At 42.3% G+C, this 22,022-nt stretch overlaps 1 protein-coding gene and 1 long non-coding RNA gene across 2 annotated transcripts; one reads left to right on the top strand and one right to left on the bottom strand.

Moving 5' to 3' along the window:
• Nucleotides 1-14: 14 nt before the first annotated feature.
• Nucleotides 15-21,789, bottom strand: HAUS6 (HAUS augmin like complex subunit 6). The gene is made up of 17 exons (XM_081893941.1): nucleotides 21,444-21,789; nucleotides 19,732-19,827; nucleotides 17,327-17,405; nucleotides 15,311-15,443; nucleotides 14,988-15,135; nucleotides 14,381-14,446; nucleotides 12,331-12,385; nucleotides 12,008-12,181; nucleotides 11,029-11,222; nucleotides 10,042-10,171; nucleotides 9,495-9,597; nucleotides 8,970-9,066; nucleotides 7,234-7,300; nucleotides 6,022-6,204; nucleotides 4,979-5,114; nucleotides 2,761-3,717; nucleotides 15-1,664 (listed from the first exon to the last, which is right to left on the bottom strand). Exons 1-17 carry the CDS (start codon nucleotides 21,572-21,574, stop codon nucleotides 1,657-1,659), a joined length of 2,757 nt encoding a protein of 918 aa, XP_081750067.1. The 5' UTR covers nucleotides 21,575-21,789; the 3' UTR covers nucleotides 15-1,656.
• LOC309360462 lies at nucleotides 2,193-4,983 on the top strand. Its single transcript, XR_014164173.1, has 2 exons — nucleotides 2,193-2,752; nucleotides 4,465-4,983. It is a non-coding gene; the product is annotated as an uncharacterized lncRNA (long non-coding RNA).
• Nucleotides 21,790-22,022: the final 233 nt, after the last annotated feature.

Raw genomic sequence — 22,022 nt, 5'->3', positions numbered from 1 at the left:
CGTCTTTTTTAAAAAAAGCATTTTCATAGCATTTTCTATATGTGTGCAGATTCCACCTTGAAGACTTCACTATGACACTATTTGGCTTTTCTAAGTGAGAAAATTCTGGCAGGTCCACTTCCCCCGACCTGCATAACCCAAACGCTGCAATATATCATGCAAGAGGGAAAATTACTAAATGCTAGGGGCAAAAGCTACTTCTGTGATCAGAGAGGCTCCTAAGTGCAGGGTTTTATTCTCATTAATTATGCTATTTTAAATGTGCATTTGACTTCACTTAGGAATGTGTTGCTTTTAAATGCTTAAGATTTAACTTTGTGTTCAATATGTATGCTGTAGTTGACCTCCTTTGTAATATTTTATTTTGAAATCTTTAAGATAATGTTTTCGTTTTCTATTTGACTTTCTTCAGATTGTTTTATTGATGTTTTAATATGCTGCAAACCGCTTTGAGATTCTTAAAAATATAAAGCGGTATAGAAATGAAATTAATAATAATGGTTCATGAAGTATAGAAAATTGCTGCTGGAAAAATACTTTCCCAGCTCAGAAGCCACAGTAGTCACATGAACAGACCATCCGCCATAAAGCTGGAGGAAGGTTTAGGAGGAATTCAATGTGGCGCTAAGATGACAATTCCACCAGCGCAAGCATTTTGGACCACTCAGAATCAAAGGGGGGCTGCAGAAGTTTGGAAAGACCTGTTGTGCTAGCAGAAGGCCTTACCTGGGCTTTCGCTGGCAGGACCCATTAGTTGAATCCAGCCTAAAATAAGTGAACAGGCATAAACACAAGTTGGGCCTTTTTCATAGCCTTAAATAAATTTACTTCATTCTTCAGAAGAGCTGAGGGAGGGAAACCCTTAAATCAGAAGATTTTATTGAGAGAAGTTTATTATGATTTTCAAAAAAGTGAAACTTTTATTTTATTTTAATAAATATTTTAAGACAAGTGAAAGTTTTAAGACAATACATTAGTTACTAGAATTCAGTTCATTGTCTATATGACCAAGCTATGTCTGGGCAAATGTGTTCTAACACAGCAAGCTCTCCATTTTGTAGATTAGTTCTTAAATACACAGCACATAACCTATTTTAGGGGGAGCATCTTGCAACAGCAAATATTAAGACAAAACACAGAAGAGAAAGATGAAAACATCTGCGTAATGAAGACCTCTGTAGATTCACACACAGGAGGAAAAGTTGACATAAGAATGGGCAATTGGTTTAGCCAATTATTTACAAGAGCATTTCATTAAGAATGTGCTGAAAAGGATTAGAGCAAAATGATCTGTCAAAATCTGATTAGAATGCAGTTATGATATGTAAAGGTGTACACAGATAATATTTGTTGGTTCAGTCTCTTAACACTCCATGCTTGTGAAAGTCTCAAATGGCCTCAATTTTTCAGGATCTCTTAATCAGTAAAAACAGAAGAGCACCATAATGGGGACTATGCAACAAACTAAGTCAGAGTTTGCATTGTTTAACACCAAAATCTCAATGAAAGCATGAGGTTTACAAAAAAAAAAAAAAATACTTTAGGTAAAAGTGAAATGTTTAAGTTTCTGAAGTTAGTGCATTGTTATATAACCAAGGAATGTTTTCATCTTTACAGATCTTTGCAGATGAAGATTCTTTTACATCCAGTTCCATGCTACTTTTCTGAAAAAGAAACACATATGCCATTCAAAAACTTTTCAATTATTTTTTTAAAACTTGCCTTGAAATAATAGTCCTTTAGGCATAAAGTCTCCCAAGGATGTACCCTGTTATGTATGGGGTAGAAATCTATTACAAAGCAACCTCGGTTAAAACTTTTAAAACTTCAAGTAGCAAAAGGGTATTTTTATGGTCACTTTGGCTATTAGAATTTAGATAACATTAATAATAAGATGGTCAAAACTGAGAGAATATGTTTCACATGTAAGGGCAGAAAATGAGAAATCATTTTTCTTGCACAAACGACGCATGCAAGATCTCTGAATACAAGATTGTTTTTAAAATCAGCAGGTGGATTTTGTTAAATAAAACTATATCCAGAGAACTTGTTGTGCAAGTGGGAGCAAATGAGAATTAAACAAAGAAATAAAAAACAGACAACAGACTTTCTTGCTCTAACACAAACTGGCCTGGGAAGTCCCCAAAGTTTAAAAAGCTGTTTGCTACATAGGAAATGGTGGGAAAACACTACCTTAGATGTGCAGAATTAGTGGCATGCTTCTTTGGCTCCCGTCTCGTGTACATAAGCCGTTTCACATAGCTACTTGCTCCCTTGTGTACCTACTATGACATGACTGCTTGTGCTAGAAAATGCAAATCTGAGCACAGCAGAAATGCAAGCTATTTTATCCCTTACAGAACTGTGCTAGCAGTTTGCTAGCATTCCTTAGCTTCTGCTCCACTCAGTATTAGAAAGTGTTCCATCACAGCAATCCCATGCCTGCTTCAGAAGTCCCATCATGTTCACTGGGGCTTGGGAACATAGGAAGCTGCTTTTTATCGAGTCTACATTGACTGACATCAGCTCTTCAGAGTTTCAGACAGCAGGTGTGGACACCCCTAACTGTGGATGATTAGGGAGAAAACCTGCCCCTTCTACGTACAAAGCTGATGTTCTAACCACTGAGCAACTCTGCTTCCCCTGTAGGCAAACAAGAGGACTGTGGCCTAAATCATACAATGAAAACAGAGGAATGCCAACCCACTCCAACACGGCAATAAAACACATTTTCATCTGCAAGATCCAATAGGTACTAACCGTTTAACAGGTCTCCCCTATCCTGTGAGCCTGACTGCTCTCTCTGTGGCGTTGAAGGAAGCGAACCCAGGGGGGAGAGAAGGATCTTCCTTTCAAGAAGAGTTGTGTGTGATGGTTTCCTGGAAAGTTCTGCATCTGATGCATATGGTTTCCCCGAAGGGGTAAGAACATTGCGAGCTTCTAGGCTCGCCGGAGAGAGACTAAACTCAGACCTGCACCTTGGGATTTGCTTTTTAGAAGGCAGTGAGTTTTCGAGCGCGGACTTTTTCAACGTTTCCAAGCGCCTTCGAATAGATTGCAAATCCAGTTTGCTCGCACTTCCTGCCACGCAGTCCGGCAAAGCATTGCTGTCTTCTCTTACTTCATCCAGTTCAAAATCTTTATAACTATTATTAAGGCTTATGAGTGCCCCTTCCTCTGGAAGGGTTTCTTGAAGTATGCCCAGTTGGATAACTTCCTGGCTATCAGAGCAGCTTCCTATCGGAAGACCATCCCATGACGCAGTTGTACTCATAGAAGAATTCTGGCTCACGTAAGGAGGCAAAGTCTCTGCCGCAATGCCATTCCATGGACCATCCTCCAGCTCACTTGCACGTTCAGTCTTGAGGCCAGGTTCTGGACTTTTTGTTTCACATTTGCCTGGAACAGTGTGTGTTAACCCTTGCTTCCAAAACATCTCATCCACTGGCCCAGCAGCTGCTTGATGGGTCAGCAATTTGCTACGACCAGTAACCACCTGCTGGAAGCAAAATGGAGACCGCGCATCCAGAAAAGGAGATTCTGCTGTATCAGACATGCATGAAGACATAAAGCATGCCATACTTGAATCTACTTGGTTTCGAGACGCAGGGACTCGGTCCTCCGGCATGTCTTTTATTGCTTCGGTATGATTCATTTCCACACTTGAGGCTTCTTCATCCTGGATAGCTTTTTTCCAGGAGTTTCTAATTTCAGTAACTAAAATACAATCAAGAATAAGTGAAATGTAACACTGCACTGGAAACCATACTCCTATCCAATGTGTTTCTATTGCACAGTTAGCATGTTACCTTCAAAACTAGCTAGGACAGCTTATATAAATATAAATATAAATATTATTACTTATACCCCACTCATCTGGCCAGGCCTCCCCAGCCATTCTGGGAGGCTTCCAACAGGATATTAAAAACACGATAAAACATCAAACGCTAAAAGCTTCCCTAAACAGGACTGCCTTCAGATGTCTTCTAAAAGTCAGATAGTTGTTTCCAGTGGTACCTCAGGTTAAGTACTTAATTCTTCCAGAGGTCCATTCTTAACCTGAAACTGTTCTTAACCTGAAGCACCACTTTAGCTAATAGGGCCTCCTGCTGACGCCGTGCCGCTAGAGCACAATTTCTGTTCTCATCCTGAAGCAAAGTTCTTAACCCGAGGTACTACTTCTGGGTTAGCGGAGTCTGTAAACTGAAGCGTATGTAACCTGAAGTGTCTGTAACCCGAGGTACCACTGTATTTCCTTGACATTTGATGGGAGGGCGTTCCACAGGGTGGGCGCACTACCGAGAAGGCCCTCTGCCTGGTTCCCTGTAACCTCACTTTTCACAGGGTGAGAACTGCCAGAAGTTCCCTTTGGGAACTATTAGCATTTCTGCTAATCTGGCTCGTAACTGAACTCTGACCAACCATTGTTCTCCTCCTTTCCCACATGTAATTACAATTTGGCAGGTTATTCATGCAGGCCAACATAGAGGACATCACACTTTCCCCCAAGAACAGCTGGAGTGACGAGAGGGAACAATTTATTGGCCTCTCAATGAGTCAGTCAGCTCCAAAAAGGGAGCCTCCTGGTCCAGTGGGAGCCACTAGGACAATTTCTGCTTCCTTCTTCCTGACCCTTTAAAGAAAAATGGACAGAGGCAGAAAGGATGAGGATGTATCTGGAAGAACCTGTGTGTCAAAAGCTATCAGCTGCCATTGCCTTCAACACTTGAGTCCTAGAGAAAAACGTTGCCATCTAGCACAGAAGCATCATTGACTGCCCAAAATATTGAATTATTTCTCTGATGGTTTTCATTGTGATGTCTATTCTACCTGTTCAAGAGAGAACGTTTTACTTTTTGTAAAATTCCTGCATCAGACAAGGAAATTACATTCCCTCAAAACCTTAACTTTGTACCAACTGGCATTGCAGAATCCTCTGCCATAGGTAATTAAAGGGTGGAATATTAGAGATACTCACTCAGATTTTCTGGGGTCCGTGGAATCTGTTTCTTTGCTAAGAAGGGATCTGAGATTAAGGTGTCCAACAGGTCCTCCAAATCCTGTCCTCCTCCTTGAGTGCTCTGGGGAGAATTAGATACTACTACATCTGCCATCTGCAAAAAAATACACACACAAAAAAAACCATGGGACTATTAACATTGAGCTTTAGAGCAGCATTAGTAAAACTTCGACAGAAAAACTAGTTCATTAGACACCTGCCAACGAAACAGCTTTTAAAGCAGCTGCTCAAGATGCAAGCAGATTTCCCAACTCTTTCCTAGGTGTCAAGAGACCAGGCTGATGTCTGCAGCTCTGATGAGGAATGGTGGGAGCCTCCCCCTCCCCTGACCAGGATCCTGAAGCTGCCCATGAGCAGTAGAGCAGTATAGATTTGGAACAGTGGTTTGCAGAGAAGCATAGTTAGGAAGAACTGGGGGGGGGGGGGTGAACAGCAAAGTGAAGAAGAACTGGGGGAGAGAAAGAGCTAACAGACTCTCTCTCTCTCACTGGAAAGTGTCCAGCCTATCACTCCAAGGTCACGTAGAGCAGATAAGGTGGCTACACAAAAAGCATGGTGGCTGCAAGATCAGGTTGCAAGATGGAGGTGATGGGAGTGACTGGGGGGGGGGGAGTGGGAGGAAACCTTAACTGGGAACACCTTTTCTCCGAGATGCTCTTGAGCTGTGATCATTAAAATTTCTCTAAATGGTAAGAGACTGTTTTTGCTTTGTTCTGCTTATCCATGGCCAAAGGGAGGAAGTTGCTCTCCCCTACCTCAGACCTTCCAATACTGAATCCAGCTAAGCCACGCATAGGCAAACTCCGGCCCTCCAGGTGTTTAGGACTACAATTCCCATCATCCCTGGCCACTGGTCCTGTTAGCTAGGGATGATGGGAATTGTAGTCCCAAACATCTGGAGGGCCAGAGTTTGCCTATGCCTATGCCTATGCCTGAGCTAAGCAGAGCTGCTTGCCTTGTGGCAATTTTCTGGCTGAGTCACATTCAAGGACATCTCTCACCTGTTCCGCCAGTTGCTCTTGTGCCTTCTTCAGAGGATCTTCCCGTTTAACGGAAGATGGCGTTTTGAATGTATCAGCTTGTTTTTTCTTTGCTGTTTTCGCAGGTCTCGAACTTCTTCCTTTATATCTTAAGAGTTGATAACTAGAGTGATCTGCTGCCTTGGGTGTTTCAGTAACTGATCCCTGAAATGATGCAATTATTTGCACAAATGCTCAAGGTCCGGTTTTAGATGCAGACTGTCATTCTTGACAACATAACCACCATGGCAGATTTAACTGCAACAGACAATGCTGCAGTTTCCCAAATTATATGGATTCCCCTATTCAGAAGAGAGAAGCAGGATTTGGGCTGTCACTACAGAAAAGCTTGGTGTAGCTGGTCTTCTTTAAGGTATAAGATTTTATGATGTCGCAGCAACCAAGCCACATTTGCACCATATACACATATTAAACATTTAATTTTAAAGATTTTAGGCCCTCTTTCAGGGTAGATAACCTCACAAGATAGCTCCCAAGTTGGCAATTATTATTAATTATTATATGGAATTATTTTATATATGGAAATGTTTTTAATTGTTTTGACACTTTTGTGTTTCCCCATTATAACTGTTTCATTTGTTTAATAAATTTCACGTATTTTATTGTTGTAACCTGCCCTGGGACGGGTGGTAAGAAATCTAATAAAGAACTAAAAACAGTACACAACATAAAATAAAATAAATAATGAAAATCAAGACAACTATTTAAAAACCCAATGAATTGCTTAGAAATATTTATAAATCTATTAGGCCATAGAATAAATAATTCCTTAGGCACAGGAGCACCACTGAAAAGGCCCTCTCTCTCATGCATGTCTACTGGCAGGCATATATGGTCTCAAGGCCATTAAAAGGTCAAAACCAGTAAAATAATCTTAGGATAAGGTTCAGCTTCTTCAAGGCAATGGCCTCTCTATGAAGTAATAACGTTTTTTGAAGCCGATCAACTCCATGTGGAAGGCAGGGAACACTCACAAAATAGTCTATGTGCTGCCTCACACCCAGAGTAGCACAACGTCTTGGTGCCTATATTGTCTCCCTTCTCCTCCAACCAAAAGCAGAAATCACTCCCATCCACAAGCTGGGAAAGACAGAACCAGGCCAAATTATGACTTTACTCCAAGCTCTGTAACTCCTTGTAGACACTTCAGCTTTTCAAGAACAGTTAGGTTACCTTTTCCAAAGATACCCATGTTTCTTTTTCAGACGCTGTGGCGAGACTGGAAGAGGGCCCGACCATCCTGGGGGGGTGAGGAGAGGTGAAAATATTACTAAATGCATACTGTTGATGCTCTGCACTTCATTCAGTCAAAAGCTGTATGCCCCGTATCTGTCCGTTACGATTTCCCTCAATTCGTCCCGGTCATCAAAAGGCAGTTTTATTATAGGGAGAGCTAGTGCCAACTAGAGCAAAGCTTTATCTCTATTTGAGTATCAGCCTCCCAGAAGTATAAAGGTGAATCTCATGAACAATATATGCACACGCAAAGAATTCAGTGCCTGGAAATATATGCTTCATAGAATGCTTGCACACAAATCGCAACTGCACACCATGCCACACAATCACAAATTGATGAAGACCAGTTTACGAACTTGTAGCAATCCACACAGAGAACTTCAAGCAAAATCAGTGTTTTACATATGGTAAGTACTGTATTTTCCCATGAGAGATTGTCCAGAGTTGCTGAGCTTTTTTTGGGGGGGGGGGGGAGATTGGCCAGAGTTGTTGATCTTTGGGGGGGGGATTGCCCAGACATGTTGAGCATTTGGGGTGGCGGTTTTGCCAAAAATCGCTCACCCGCAGGAACTCAACAGCCAACTGTCTGCACACTCGCCGAAAGCAAGCACCAATTGCCGCAGAAGCCAGTAGCCAGCGGACCTTGCAGCACCCACCAATCACCCACAAAAATGCCGCGGGCAATATCCTGTTTGCAGCAGCCACCAATCGCCCGTCCCACCTCTCCACTATCCATGTATAAGACGACCCCAAGTTTTTAGCACAATTATTTTAAGAAAATAAATTAAGTCTTATACACGGGAAAATACGGTATTTCCCCCTATTTATAGTCCTTTATAGGAAGGGCTACAAGAGCTGGAAGGTATGCCTCATATATAGCTGGGTCAATATTGACCTATGCAGAATCAGTTGCACGCGTAGCTCAAATGATATTTCACCCCTAAGAACCTCAGGGAGCAGCATGCATGTCTTACGAGGGGGGGGACGGGGGGGGGACAATATTCTTCAGTGATGCTTCCCAAACCTGACAGGAGCAGCAGCAGCGCAAGTGGGCTCCTCCTCACTTGAGGGTAGCTTCCCATTACAAGAGAAACCAAGCATAAATTACCGTATTTTTCGCTCTATTGGACGCAGTTTTTCCCCTCCAAAAATTGAGGGGAAATGTGTGTGCATCCTATGGAGCGAATGCAGGCTTGTGCCATAGCCGTGCGCAACCCCTCTGCAATGAGAGGCTGCACAGGGCTATGGATTCTTTAGCCCCACACAGCCTCTCCCGGCAAGAGAGAGGCTGTGTGGGGCTAAAAACTGGGTGCGCCCTATGGTCCGGTGCGCCCTATGGTGCAAAAAATACGGTAATTCAGCTCTGCTGTTCCTCCTCTGCCCCCATATTGGACCTGGACGCCTCCTGGGACTAAGGAAACGTAAGAGACGGCAGGTAAGTGAAGCCATATAGCCTTAGAGCTCAAATCTAGATTTGCATCAGAAGGAAAAGACTGATTCGCATTGCATTTCCATGAGATGGTCACAGAACTATAAACAAGAGGTGAGATGTGTAGCAGTACTTCATCCCTGTATAATACCTGCTCCTCCAATTTTCAGACTTGTGTCACATTCAACACACACACACACGCACACACAGCCCTTTGATGCATAAGGACATATTAAAGCCATACCTCTCTGCAATTACCCCATCTGAACTACCTTGACATCTTGATGCTTTGCCAGGAAGCTCAAGTTCTGTTTTCTGAAAACTCTTCTTCTTGGTAGAATCTAAAAATACATTTTTACAAAGAGAATCATGGCTTTTCGAAAAGTGCAAATTTGTTATATTTACTAGATTAGAATACCCTAATGCAGGCATCCCCAAACTCGGCCCTCCAGATGTTTTGGGACTACAATTCCCATCACCCCTGACCACTGGTCCTGTTAGCTAGGGATGATGGGAGTTGTAGTCCCAAAACATCTGGAGGGCCAAGTTTGGGATTCCTGTCCTAATGACTAATACTACATGCCTCAAATATTGTGCCCATGTTAGCAAGATGATTAAAAAATTATGGCTAATGATGATAATTTTAAATGTATAAATATGCAAAGAGGAAGACAGACATGTCTGCGACTGTTGCCATCAAAAGCCCTTACCCATGCTCTGAGGCTATGGATCTCAGGGCAGGATTGATAAAGCTGCTCTTGAGATTTACCTGGAATTGATGCAGGGTACTGGCAGAAGACACTGCTTTTATAAGCTTCCTCGGTAGCAGGAGAAAAAGAAAGGGGAGACATGGCTGGTAATAAGTCAAGTGCCTTAAAAAGAAAGACATTCAAAAAGTTATGTTAAACAATATTTTTAGCTCTGAGTAATATATCGTCAATATTCCAGAACACTTAAAATTGCTACAAAATTTTAAAACCACACAGCCTCTTTTCAAAATCTAAAAGACTGCCCTTAAGTTTTACAGTTTCAATAAACATTTGAGAACTTACAACCTTACAATAGTAAGGGGTCCTAAGTTAGTAAGGGGTCATAAGGGGGTCATAAATCAAGAGAATTAACCATTGCAAAATACTTGAGGATTTTACCGGCGTCACTACCAAAAAGTGTGTTGGTCAAGTTAAACAATTAGTATAACAATAAGGGGATTGCTTTTGGGATTTTTATAGACAATTTGTTTCAATTAATTTTATACAGAAAACATACATTTTTAAAAATCAATACAAGCCTTTTACTCTCCCTGAAAAGATACTTACAGGATCTGGATTTTTAATTAAATGAAAAGGTGACTGGCCAAGGCAATTTTCCCACTTCAAATCCCATTCCTGCTGTTTTTTAGAAATAGACTGTTGTATTGATACACAATCTTCACGTTTTAATTTTTGCCTGTAAGAATTTGAAGAATGACCAACATAGTTACTACAGTGTTCTATTCAAGCAAACCGAGATTTCACGAACAAATGAGTTATATCAAGTGAATGTATCTGCTATAAATACACAGCAGCTGTGTATTTATATATATCTAAAATCTAGTTGTGAACCATAATTAGAGTAAGCAGAAAGAAACTGCAAGACCACAATATACAAGTTTCATTTACAAAAATCTGAAGCTATTTGATACTCACAAAAGTAAGTTTGTGTCTTAAAAAGTTAACAGTTACTAGACTACTAGTATAGACCTGAAAAGCAAGAATACTCACCAAAAGGCAATTGAAATGACCTAACTGCAAGTTAATAAAATCAGAAGGTAAAGAGTACAGGTCCTCTGTTTAAAATAGAATCTGGACACCAAGACATACAGGGAGAAAGGAATTTTGTACTCCAAGTTCAGATCCATCAACTAGTCCAGAAACAAATAATGTGCTTGTATGCTTCCCACTCTTTTCTATTCCGTTTCTTAATACTTCCAGCGCTTGTTAAACCACACTTTCCTCATGGCATCCAAACCAGAAAACTCTGATTTAAGCAAATCGTAAAAAAGCAGGAATGTTCCTGGTTTTAGGGATTACTTAAAGCAGCTTCCTGGTTCAGATATCATGAGAAAATTGACTTAATAAACCATAGAAGTATTGACTTAAGGTCGATAACAGAAGATGGGGCATAGTTTGCTCCAGATCCAGGAAATCATGGTTTACCAGACCCTTACATCTAAGCCAGGCCAGTAAGTCAGTTTATTCATGCCACAAGTATGTGAAAAGCAGCTGTGCATGTAGGATATGCAAGCCACAGACTTCTGAACTCACCTCAGTGACTTAAGACTCTGTAAATTAACATTCTGGTATTTGGTCTTTCCTTCCATGTACTGAAGATCCAATTTTAGTGCATTCTTGTCAATGCGCCAGCGCTCATGCATCAGTATTTCCAAAGCTTTGTTGAGTAAGTGGACAACCGTTAAAACGTTTAGTTTTCCTTCTTCATAGACATTCCCTACATGAAACTGCAAAACGTTGCAAACAAGGTCAGGAACTGATTAATACAGAAATACATCGCCGTAACACCCCATTCCTCTTTCGAAAACTGAGCAAAATATAATGGGATAGTGAGCCATGCAAGACAAATGGAGTGAAGACCGTGATTTAAGAGATAACTGAGTGCCTGCGGCTTGAGATTCAGGGCTGTAGATTGTTTCTTTATGCCATGGGCTTGGAAGTCAACTGGGAAGTGGCTGAAGGATAAAAGAAGAAGGCATCACCGATTTTTCATTGTGATTTTTCAAGAGACTACCGAGAAAGGGGCACCAAAAGACTTTTGGCATCATGCTAGTGTATGCTTGGGAGCAATCAGTAAACTTTTCTTAAATTAAAAATTTACATGGCAAACAATTTAAATGGAGGGGGGGATCTCTTGGGGGTAGTATGCGACCTGTGGGTTAGTCACCCCTGCTTATTACAGATGAAGGGTGCCGATATATGCATGGAACCTCGTCCAACCCAATGATCGGTCAGCTGCAAGGAGAGCCTGGCTCACATAAGCCCAACTCAGTGTAGGGGTGGAATGATCTTGCAAGAAGTACAACTCTTAGAACAGAGCTCTTTGATTTAAGTTTGATTACATCTTCACTATACTGCAGATCTTTCCCTGCCTTTTGTCTTAACAAAGTTGCTAATCACAGTAACTAGGGGACAATGAATTTCAGACAACTAAACGAAACATCACCAGACAGGAGAAAAAAACAATTCTACAGAAACAGTGGCGCAAAAACAAAGATGCAAAGAAACTTACTTGGTGCATATCCTTTTCAACTTTTTCAAGTAGAGGCCTCGGAACATTAATAGCAACACTTGTGCCATCTAATACGTACTGGTCAATATGACCTTTGACAACTGAATCTACAACTTCTATTTCTTTTTGTAGACGTGTAAGTGTTTCCGTTATCTGTGTCCATAAACAGCGAACCTTTGGAAGTAAAAGAAAGCAGGGGTGGAAACGAGAGAGAAAATGAGATACTTTGAGAAAGCAGAAATATGCATGCGCGTAAAATGACAGTCCTGGGAGGCAGGGCACCAGATGGTGATAGCTGGAATTACATGATCAAATATCCTCACCTTCTCAACTCTCTCTGCTGTGTTGTTCTGACTTGGATTAGCGCCTTTCTCCATTCTAGACAGAAAATGAGAAACACAAAAAGTGTAAGCCAACGATACAATTTGTGCTACAGCAAAAGCTGGCTCACATATTCTGGTGTATTTTGCTAACAGCTAATCAGTAGCCATTGAAGTTGAGTGGGATCAATTCCAATCTGTTACCTCTGAGGATGTGGACAGGCTGCTTGGACGAGTGAAACCAACCACCTGTCTCCTGGATCCTTGCCCATCCTGGCTTATAAAAGCTAGCCGGGAAGGACTGGGCGATGGGCTTCGTGGGGTGGTGAATGCTTCCCTCCGTGAGGGAGCCTTCCCAGACCCACTGAAAGAGGCGGTTATTAAACCGCTTCTTAAAAAACCATCTTTAGATGCGGCCACAATGGCCAACTATCGCCCAGTCTCAAATCTTCCATTCTTGGGCAAGGTGATAGAGCGAGCGGTTGCTGAACAACTCCAGGCACGCCTGGAAGAAGCGGACCATTTGGATCCCTTCCAGTCGGGATTCAGGCCTCATCATGGGCCTGAAACTGCCTTGGTCGCACTGGTTGATGATCTCCGGCAGGCTAGGGACAAAGGTGAGAGCTGTTTCCTAGTTCTGCTGGATCTCTCAGCGGCGTTTGATACCATCGACCATAACATCCTTCTGGACCGTCTTGAGGGGCTGGGAGCTGGGGGCACTGTCCTACAGTGGTTCCGCTCCTTCCTCCTGGGCAGTGTTCAGAAAGTGGTGGTGGGGGATGAGTGTTCAGACCCCTGGGCTCTCACTTGTGGGGTGCCTCAGGGTTCTGTCCTCTCCCCCATGCTTTTCAACATCTACATGCAGCCACTGGGAGAGATCATCAGGAGGTTTGGGCTGGGTGTTCATCAGTATGCAGATGATACCCAGCTCTACCTCTCTTTTAAATCAGAACCAGTGAGGGCAGTGAAGGTCCTGTGTGAGTGTCTGGAGGCGGTTGGAGGATGGATGGCGGCTAACAGATTGAGGTTGAATCCTGACAAGACAGAAGTACTGTTTCTGGGGGACAGGAGGCGGGCAGGTGTGGAGGATTCCCTGGTCCTGAATGGGGTAACTGTGCCCCTGAAGGACCAGGTGCGCAGCCTGGGAGTCATTTTGGACTCACAGCTGTCCATGGAGGCACAGGTCAAATCTGTGTCCAGGGCAGCTGTTTACCAGCTCCATCTGGTACGCAGGCTGAGACCCTATCTGCCTGCGGACTGTCTCGCCAGAGTGGTGCATGCTCTGGTTATCTCCCGCTTGGACTACTGCAATGCACTCTACGTGGGGCTACCTTTGAAGGTGACTCGGAAACTACAACTAATCCAGAATACGGCAGCCAGACTGGTGACTGGGAGCGGCCGCCGAGACCATATAACACCGGTCTTGAAAGACCTACATTGGCTCCCAGTATGTTTCCGAGCACAATTCAAAGTGTTGGTGCTGACCTTTAAAGCCCTAAACGGTCTCGGTCCAGTATACCTGAAGGAGCGTCTCCACCCCCATCATTCTGCCCGGACGCTGAGGTCCAGCGCCGAGGGCCTTCTGGCGGTTCCCTCATTGCGAGAAGCAAAGCTACAGGGAACCAGGCAGAGGGCCTTCTCAGTAGTGGCGCCCACCCTGTGGAACGCCCTTCCAGCAGATGTCAAAGCAATAAACAACTACCTGACATTCAGAAGACATCTTAAGGCAGCCCTGTTCAGGGAAGTTTTTAACGTGTGATTTTACTGTATTTTTGGTTTTTATGGAAGCCGCCCAGAGTGGCTGGGGAGGCCCAGCCAAATGGGCGGGGTATAAATAATAAATTATTATTATTATTATTATTATTATTATTATTGAGAGCATTAGGCATGACAAGAGCGTATCACATACAAGTCAACACAAAATGCTTCCTTCTCCCACTTCTCATATCTGCCAGATATTATGTTGTAATGAAAATGCGTTAACACTACAACCAGGGCAAAAAACTCTAAACTGAAACTTTCAAATGTAAGCAAGCTAAGAGGGTACACTTACTTTTGGAGCTGCTTGTCCAGATCTGCATTTTCAAATTTCAAATCTCTAATTCGCTTACTAAAATGCCTGCAAACAAAGAAGTAAAAGCCAATAGCTACAGGTAAAGATTCTTAAATGTACAATACTCCCAAAAGCAGCTGCTGAAGAGCAAACAGCATTTTTTCCTTAAGCCCCAAACCCCCAATATGTACTTCACATAGTTCATGTGTTTACTTTTTTAGTAATATGCAATTCTAAGATGGCAGCTCCCTAAAAGTTTTGGTTTGTTTGTTTGTTTGAATCAAGGCTTTTTTAGCTACACAGGCCTGCTCCCTAGGGATTTACTCCTATTCTCCCTGACATCTTTGTAGAGACTGCCCTATGTCTTTTGGCAGGATCATGCATTTATTTGGCTTCTAGTCTTTTTTGAAGTGCTAAGATTTTGTCTTACATTTTTGTAAGTTTCATACTTACTTTTTTATTTGAATTGTATATTTGTGTGCAACCCTTTGTGAGGGCCTTTTTGGCTGGAAGGCAGCACAGAAACAAAAACTCAACAATCTCAGCTATACGGTTGTTTGGATCACTCAAACTGCCACAACTTACATGTTATAGAAACTCTACTTACAATGCTTTTTTCTGCAATTCTTGAATCAAAGTGTCTTCCTTTTGCAGACCGTGTAAAAATCTGTTTTGTGCTACATGATATTTTGCAACTGCAATGTTCAAGTCGGGAGGTCTTGAGTTCACTGCTTCTGGATAGGATATGTCAGCACCTACAATGGAAGAAGCAAGTTTCTCAAGCCTTTTGTGCATGGGCCCCCCTTCATTCTGTTTTTTGATCCCTTGAACCCAGTATCAACTGCATGTCCTACAATTTATTTCCCACGTGGCATGCATATAAAAAATGCTAGTTTGGAATAGAAAGCCTTCCAAGAAATGATTGCTTACCTGCAGAATCTACTTTAACATGTTGCATTATGACATATCTTGCGAAGCAGTACATTAGATGAATGAACTTAGAGCCACCAGGAGAAAGGAATAAAGATGCAACGACTGGAGGAAAGCTGTTTCCACATTCGTCCTCGGGAATTAAAAGGATAAAAAAGTGAACGGAGGAAGTGAACTGCAGCCTACAACTCTCTCTTAGATTTAAGCTTTAGCTACTACCTGTTTGTAGCACTAATACAATCGGCAAATAAAACAATAGCAAGTAGCTTTGACAAATCAGCATACTTTGCTTCACCATTTCCTGAGGCTTGTACCAATACCGAACTTCTGATTGTATTGCTTTGCTATGATTTTTAATTGTTTTACTGTAGATTTTAATTAAGGATGTTGAGTGCCCCAATGGATTTTATTGTGGATCTAAGTATGTATCGATTTTATAGCTGTGTGCTGCTTAGAAGCCATTATGGCATTTAAGTGGTTTATAAATGAATAAATAATATTGTGCCTGAGCCACAGCTCACAATACACCTTCCTTCCTCTGCCGAGAAAGAGGGGGGAAAGAAGGGGGGGAGGTACCCCACCAACACTCAGCATGCAAGGTCCACAGATTACTTCCCCACCCCAGGGAATGTGGCACTGGACAGAACAGAGGTAGCCCACCCTATCACTGGTCTGAACGAGGCTGTACTTTCTGAAGGAACAGGCACACAGTCTGGAAGTACTCCTTGATTCATCACTGCCACTGGAAGTGACAGTAGTGATCTCAGTAATTAGGAGTGCTTTGTAGAGTTGGAAGGGACCCCAAAGGGTAATCTAGTCCAAGCCTCTCAAATGCGGGAAACCCAGCCAGGAGAGGAAGAGGGCCGTGAAGTCCAGACCTCCAAAGTGGTCCAGTGTTCAAAGGAGGCACCTGTGGAACGAGAGCAGCCCTTCCATCACGCCAACCAGCCCCCATGGTTACTTTGGGGATCAGCCAAGTAAGAATGGTGGAGGCCCCCCAGGATCTATGCTGGCGATTGCATGTTGTTACCATTTGTAAACCAGTTAAAGTAACAACCAGAGTGCCACCCCCCCACCCCCTGTCGGCAGCTGTTCTGGGACAAGCAGGGATTCCCAGACATCATTGCTGTGCTAACAATGGCCATTCCTGGACAGGAACAGCTTAGTTACAGCAACCCATGTACCGGTAGCATCACAACTGGATTTTTGTAGAAGTTAAGACAGGCTCTGAAATTGGACACATTTTGTCACAGGCTAACAACTTTTATTTTTACACACTTTCCCAAATGTTTTCCCATGGAAAACATCCAATTTTTTCTCTGGTAATAGTTTTATCTGTTTTTATTATCTTTTTGTTTTTATTATTGTTGGATATCACTATGGTATTTTGTTACTAATATTATTCAGCCCATCTGGGTGGCTCCTAAAAACACAATAAAGCATCAAACGTTAAAAACTTCCCTGAACAGGGCTGCCTGTTTATTCATATTCCAAACAAATGAAGGAATAAGCTTCTGCTGTGCTGAATCCCACCCAGCATGACTTCATCAAATGTACTTTTATGTCGGCACTGAGTGTTTCAAATTCAATCCCACGTGCTGCAAGCATAGGATTGCAAGGCCATATTTAAATGCCCTGTTTAAAAACTAAAGAGAGGTACCAATGTTCTGATCCTGGACAGCAACAATTTAAACTGACCGGCTACTTTTGGGGCTGGCAAGGAAACCTCCCCAAAGGAGCAAGTACTAGAGGGAGGAATCTTCGTCCACACTCCGTTCTGGCTCTTCCTTCAAACAGCTTCTATCATTTGCTGACAACTTGAACTACTTGTCTTGTAGCAAGATGATGAAAGCGTGAAAAAAGGTGAAATGGTGGAGGCAGAGAATAGGGCATGAGAGAACTCTCCCTCTCAACACCTAAAGGGTCAGAACACAAAGTCTGAAAGGAATTCTCATAGACCACCAATATGTATGGGGCAAATATGTGAACCCCTTTTTCATTCTTACCGATACTTACTGAAATTCTTCTTAGCCATTCGTAACTATGTTTCCTGAATTCAGAGTCTGTCTTTTTGTCTGTTGGAGGAAAACAAAATCTTTCCATTCCCGGGGAAGGGAAAGAAGTCAATTTCAACAAACGTTCAATGAATCAGACATATTTCTCACAAAACATAGCAATACAAAAGGCTCAGTGTTCTCTAAACAGATTTGCATTAACAAAAATCTAAGTCTCCCACCTAGGATAGAGTTTGCATAGACAACAGTTGTAGTCAATTTTCAGACTGGCATTGATAGTACTAAATCATCCCCAACCCCTGGCCAAGCTGATGGGAGGTGGAGTCCAAAAACTTCTGGAACACACCCTGTTGACCACCCCTGTGCTAAATAATAGGCAAGTTATGGAGACAAGAAGAGGCATGTTACAATTACAGCAATGTGTTCCAAATGGGCAACCTCTGAAGAATTTTTTGGAAGCTTCAGCTGATGTGGAATATGTCAACAAAGCGTTTTGGTGTGTGTTCACCCAAGAGAACATGCGCTGACTACTTTACAACAGCTGCACAGGCTTCCAGTTCACTTCCAAACACAAGCTGACATACAAGTCTCTCACTACATGACTTGGGCCCAAAATACCAAAAGGAGCATCGTCTCCAATATAAATCTGCCTAATCTTAAGATCTCCAGGTCCCATCAGTGATGAATGACAAATAGCTAGGAGACAAGCACCTCTCCTAGGGTGCTGTGGCAGCACCTAGACTGTTAAATTCCCTGCCTTAGGAAGTCTATTTGGCCTGCTTTCTCTTCAACTTTTGTCACATAGTTAAGGGGGGTTGACAAAATATAGCTGGCTTAATGACCAGGCATTAGTTTCTACTAGCTAGCTGTGCAGTCTAGTTCCACTATGATAGCACAATAATATTACCTGAATTTATCAATAAATATATTATCTGGGAAGGGAAAAAACATATATCTTAAATTGATATAGCTTGGGTTTTTTTTAATTCTGTTTTTAACTAGAGATTTATTCCACAGCCTTTCCTCCCTCATTTTCTCAGTTTTTTTGTTTTCCCACCCAGCCAGTCATTTGGTCTCCAAAATCCTATCTACATGTTTCGTTTGGAAATAAATCACTATCCATTGCTTTTGTGGATAGTTAGAACTTAATGACTGCAAAAAAAGCAAATAAAAAGAGATCAAGTTCCATTCTGAATGTCCACAGCCTTGTTTAAGCTAGAATTCCTGCTTGTTACAATAGATTGGCATTAGCATAAATAAGTGAACACATATCGTCTTACCAAGCGACTGGCTTCCTCCATCTGCATCTTTTGAAACTGAGCTAACCATGACAATTAGTAAAGCTTGAAAACTTTTTATCACCTAATTCACTTGTCAGAACAGAAAATTCTGACACATGACTTAGTCTTACCCCAGCAGGTATTTGACCTTTCAGAATAATTTATTTTACTGAACTGGTCTCTTGCTTTTATATACTTTCCTGAGTGCAAGTATTATTTAACATAGAAGCCCTTACTTCTGAATAGACATTTGCAAGATTGCACTGTTAAATGCACTGCTGTTGTTTTACAACTAATAAATTGTGGAACTGTATATTCCAAACACTGAATACTATATTGTTACAAAGATACTATTCATGACATCAGTTGGAAAAGAGTTCTATTGCTCATCGCTATCAGTTTCCAGCACCTTCTGACCCCAACACCACAAAGAAGATCTTGCAGGAGTTGCAACTAAATAATCTCCAGAAAATGTGCAGCAAGTCCCTTGTTAGCTAGTTTTTCCTCTCAAACAAAGGCTACACACAGAGAGAGCAGAAGCAAGCAAGCTTAAAATCTCAAAAAATGATGTGAAGAAATAGAGGAAAGAATGTTAAATTAACAAGTAGTACCTACACATTCCTCTAATTCTGTTAATCACATCCACAAGTATTCTTCCCCCTACCTTGTACACAATATGCATCCTTTTGGTGGGCAGAGGAGGAGTAGAAACAAACATTATGGTTATCTCCTCTGCAGCAAGACTAGACCTCTACTAATTGTGGGCTGGATATCACACTATTTTCTTTTACTGGGGAGCAATACGGCAGTCCCACAAAGGGATAGCAATGTACGATTTCTCCCCAGAGGAAGGCTGCTACTAGCAATTGTGGGCTGCATAGCTGCTGGGCCCTTGGCCACACAGCTATCAAACTGGCAAGCACCCTGTTACCCTTTTCTGCAGGAAAGGGTGAAAAGGCGCTGCCTGGCAGGGACCAACTACCGGTACATTCTAGTGGCCACAATTTTTAGTTTGGCTTGTAAGGCCATGCAGAAGTTGTGGACCCGTTCATAATTTTGTCAATAAGAAAAAGCCATTGAGTAATAAAGCATCCTTTAAATGAAGTTAAAGGGACATGACACTCACCTGAAAATCTCATTACAACGAGATTGGTCCACGTTGGAAAACAGGAAGTGCACAACGATACTAAATGCATCTTTGTTCGGTTTATCAAACATGTTCCTAAAAAAAAAAAAAAAATATGAAAACCAGAAATGTCCTTGTAAAGGAAACAATTGCCCCATGCACAAACCTCAGCACCCACCAGAATTGCCTCCTTTCCTCCTTTAGAGGGCCCTTCAATGCACTGGTAGCAGCTCACAAAATAATAAAATTTATAGAGAAGCAGGTTGTTGTTTTTTGGAGCAAGAAATGGGATTAACATCCAACCATGCTTTATTTCCACTCTTATAACAGCACATTTAAAACTTACAGGAGTGCTACAAGGCCACAGTCCTGCACTATTAATTCTTTCCCATGATCCATTTTAGTGTTGGTAAATACAATTTGCATGAACGTGGACATTCTTTTTTAATTTAAAGGGAGAGAGGTGCAGTGATGGGAATACTTCATCTACCAACATTTGCCGGCCAGAGGTGTGCTTAAGGCACACGAGTACTTCATTTTTAAGACGGTACCGTATCTTTTTCAAAAAACCACTACCATAAATAATATACTTGAATAAACCCCCATAGCATTTTAACCCACCCCCACCCCCACCAGCGCGGTTGCTTCTAGGAACTTGTGTGAGATGTACACACATTAAACCAGTGGGCCTCCAGCTGCTTTCAAACAACTGTACAATTCCCTTCGTGGAGTCACAGAATTGTATAGTGGGAAGGGACCCCTAAGGTCATCCAGCCCAACCCGCTGCAATGAGGCCCTCAGCTCCTGAAGGTAATGTGGCCATTTATATGTCCAGCTGTGCTTTGTCAACAGCAAATTGTTGTTGTTTCTTGCGTTGAATATATGCTATATGGTCGAGGACATTAATAGACAGGATATTAAACTGCAACAACAGCGACAAGAATATTGTTGGCCCAGAAATGGAAGCAAGAAGAAATACCGACGAAAGAAGAATGGCAGACGAAATTAATGGACTACGCAGCACTGGATAAAATGACAGGAAGGATTATTTGAAACCTGCAGGACCAGAGATTCACAGAAGATTGGAAGAAATTTACGAATTCTTTGAAGAACAACTGTAATCAACTAATTACGCTAGTAGGACTACAAGAAGTTTTGTAAGGAGGAATATGTGAAATATTGCAAAGCAGAGAAAGAAGAGAGGTATTAGTTATGATATTTATGTAATAGTGAAAGTAAGAAATGTAAATTAAGTGGAAAAGATTGGAAAATTTTCAGATGTGACTGATGGAAGTCAAAAAAAATGTATAAGATATGAAAGTATGTTTAATAATTGTTGAAAATGATATGTTAAAAAACCAACATTTAGATATAAATATTTAGATATAGATATAAAGATATATAAAAGAATATGTGCTATATGGTAATTTATGGACCAAATAGGTACCTAAAGCCATTTGCACATCACAAAATATCGATTTAATCAAAGTAACTGTGGAACTGAAATACCACTGTTGAACTGAAATGCAATTAAGAAAAAGTATATTAATACTGTAGTGAAATTTTTGGGGGCCTCTGCTTAAGAAACCTCCAAGGAAAGCTGCGGGCAATGGGAGTTGTAGTCCCAAAAATAGCCGGAGACCCAAGTTTGGGAAGCGCAGCATTAAACAAAGGTCAGTTTAAAAGAAAAAAGAAAGAAAAGGCCCACTCACACGCCCAGGCCGAGATGCGTGGAGACCCTCCCGGCGGCGGCTTTTTCCGGGTCGAAGCCCAGTGCCAGAAGGTAGAGCCAGAGGTGCTCTTTCTCCCAGGCGGGAGGAGGCGGGAGCTGCTGCGCGCTCATGGCCGCGAGGCGAACTGGGGCTGACCCGTGTCTTCCTTTCCTCACGTGCAGGTATATCCTCCGCGTCAGCGCTCTGCAATTCCTCAAGGGTTCCGCCTTCGCCAAGCCCTTCAGCTCCTCTCAGAGGCGCCCTTCTTCTTCAGCCTCAGCCGCCGCCGCCTCGCCCACCACACGAGCCGCCATTGAGGCTCAAACCGCCAAAAAAGAAAACGGGGAGCGGCGGCGAGGCGCGCGCCAGCCAATCAAAAAGGAACATGCGCGGATCCAGCCAATGGGGGGCAACCGGCATCCGAGTTCCCAGCATGCACCGCTTGCCGGAGACGTATACTGTACCCGACTCTCAACCGAGGCACGCTGGCGTAGAGCTACGAAAAGGCTAGAGGGGGCTACTAGTTAAGTATCTGCCTGCTCTGCGAGCAACGTAGAGGGAAATCTCCAATGGGCTTTC

Source organism: Podarcis melisellensis (genome assembly GCF_964234715.1).
Source record: "Podarcis melisellensis genome assembly, chromosome: 17".
In the NCBI taxonomy this organism is placed as follows: domain Eukaryota; kingdom Metazoa; phylum Chordata; class Lepidosauria; order Squamata; family Lacertidae; genus Podarcis; species Podarcis melisellensis.
The sequence above is the reverse complement of the archived record's forward strand: the minus strand, read 5'-3'. Positions and strand labels throughout refer to the sequence as shown.

Bases quoted from the DNA above. Each gene is read 5' to 3' on its own strand.
- HAUS6 (XM_081893941.1), bottom strand. From the start codon at position 21,574: ATGAGCGCGCAGCAGCTCCCGCCTCCTCCCGCCTGGGAGAAAGAGCAC. The intron at 14,447-14,987 runs GTAAGTAGAGTT...CTTTGTTTGCAG, and splicing joins GAATTGCAGAAAAAAGCATT to GCATTTTAGTAAGCGAATTA. The intron at 12,182-12,330 runs GTGAGGATATTT...TTACTTCCAAAG, and splicing joins CAGCAGAGAGAGTTGAGAAG to GTTCGCTGTTTATGGACACA.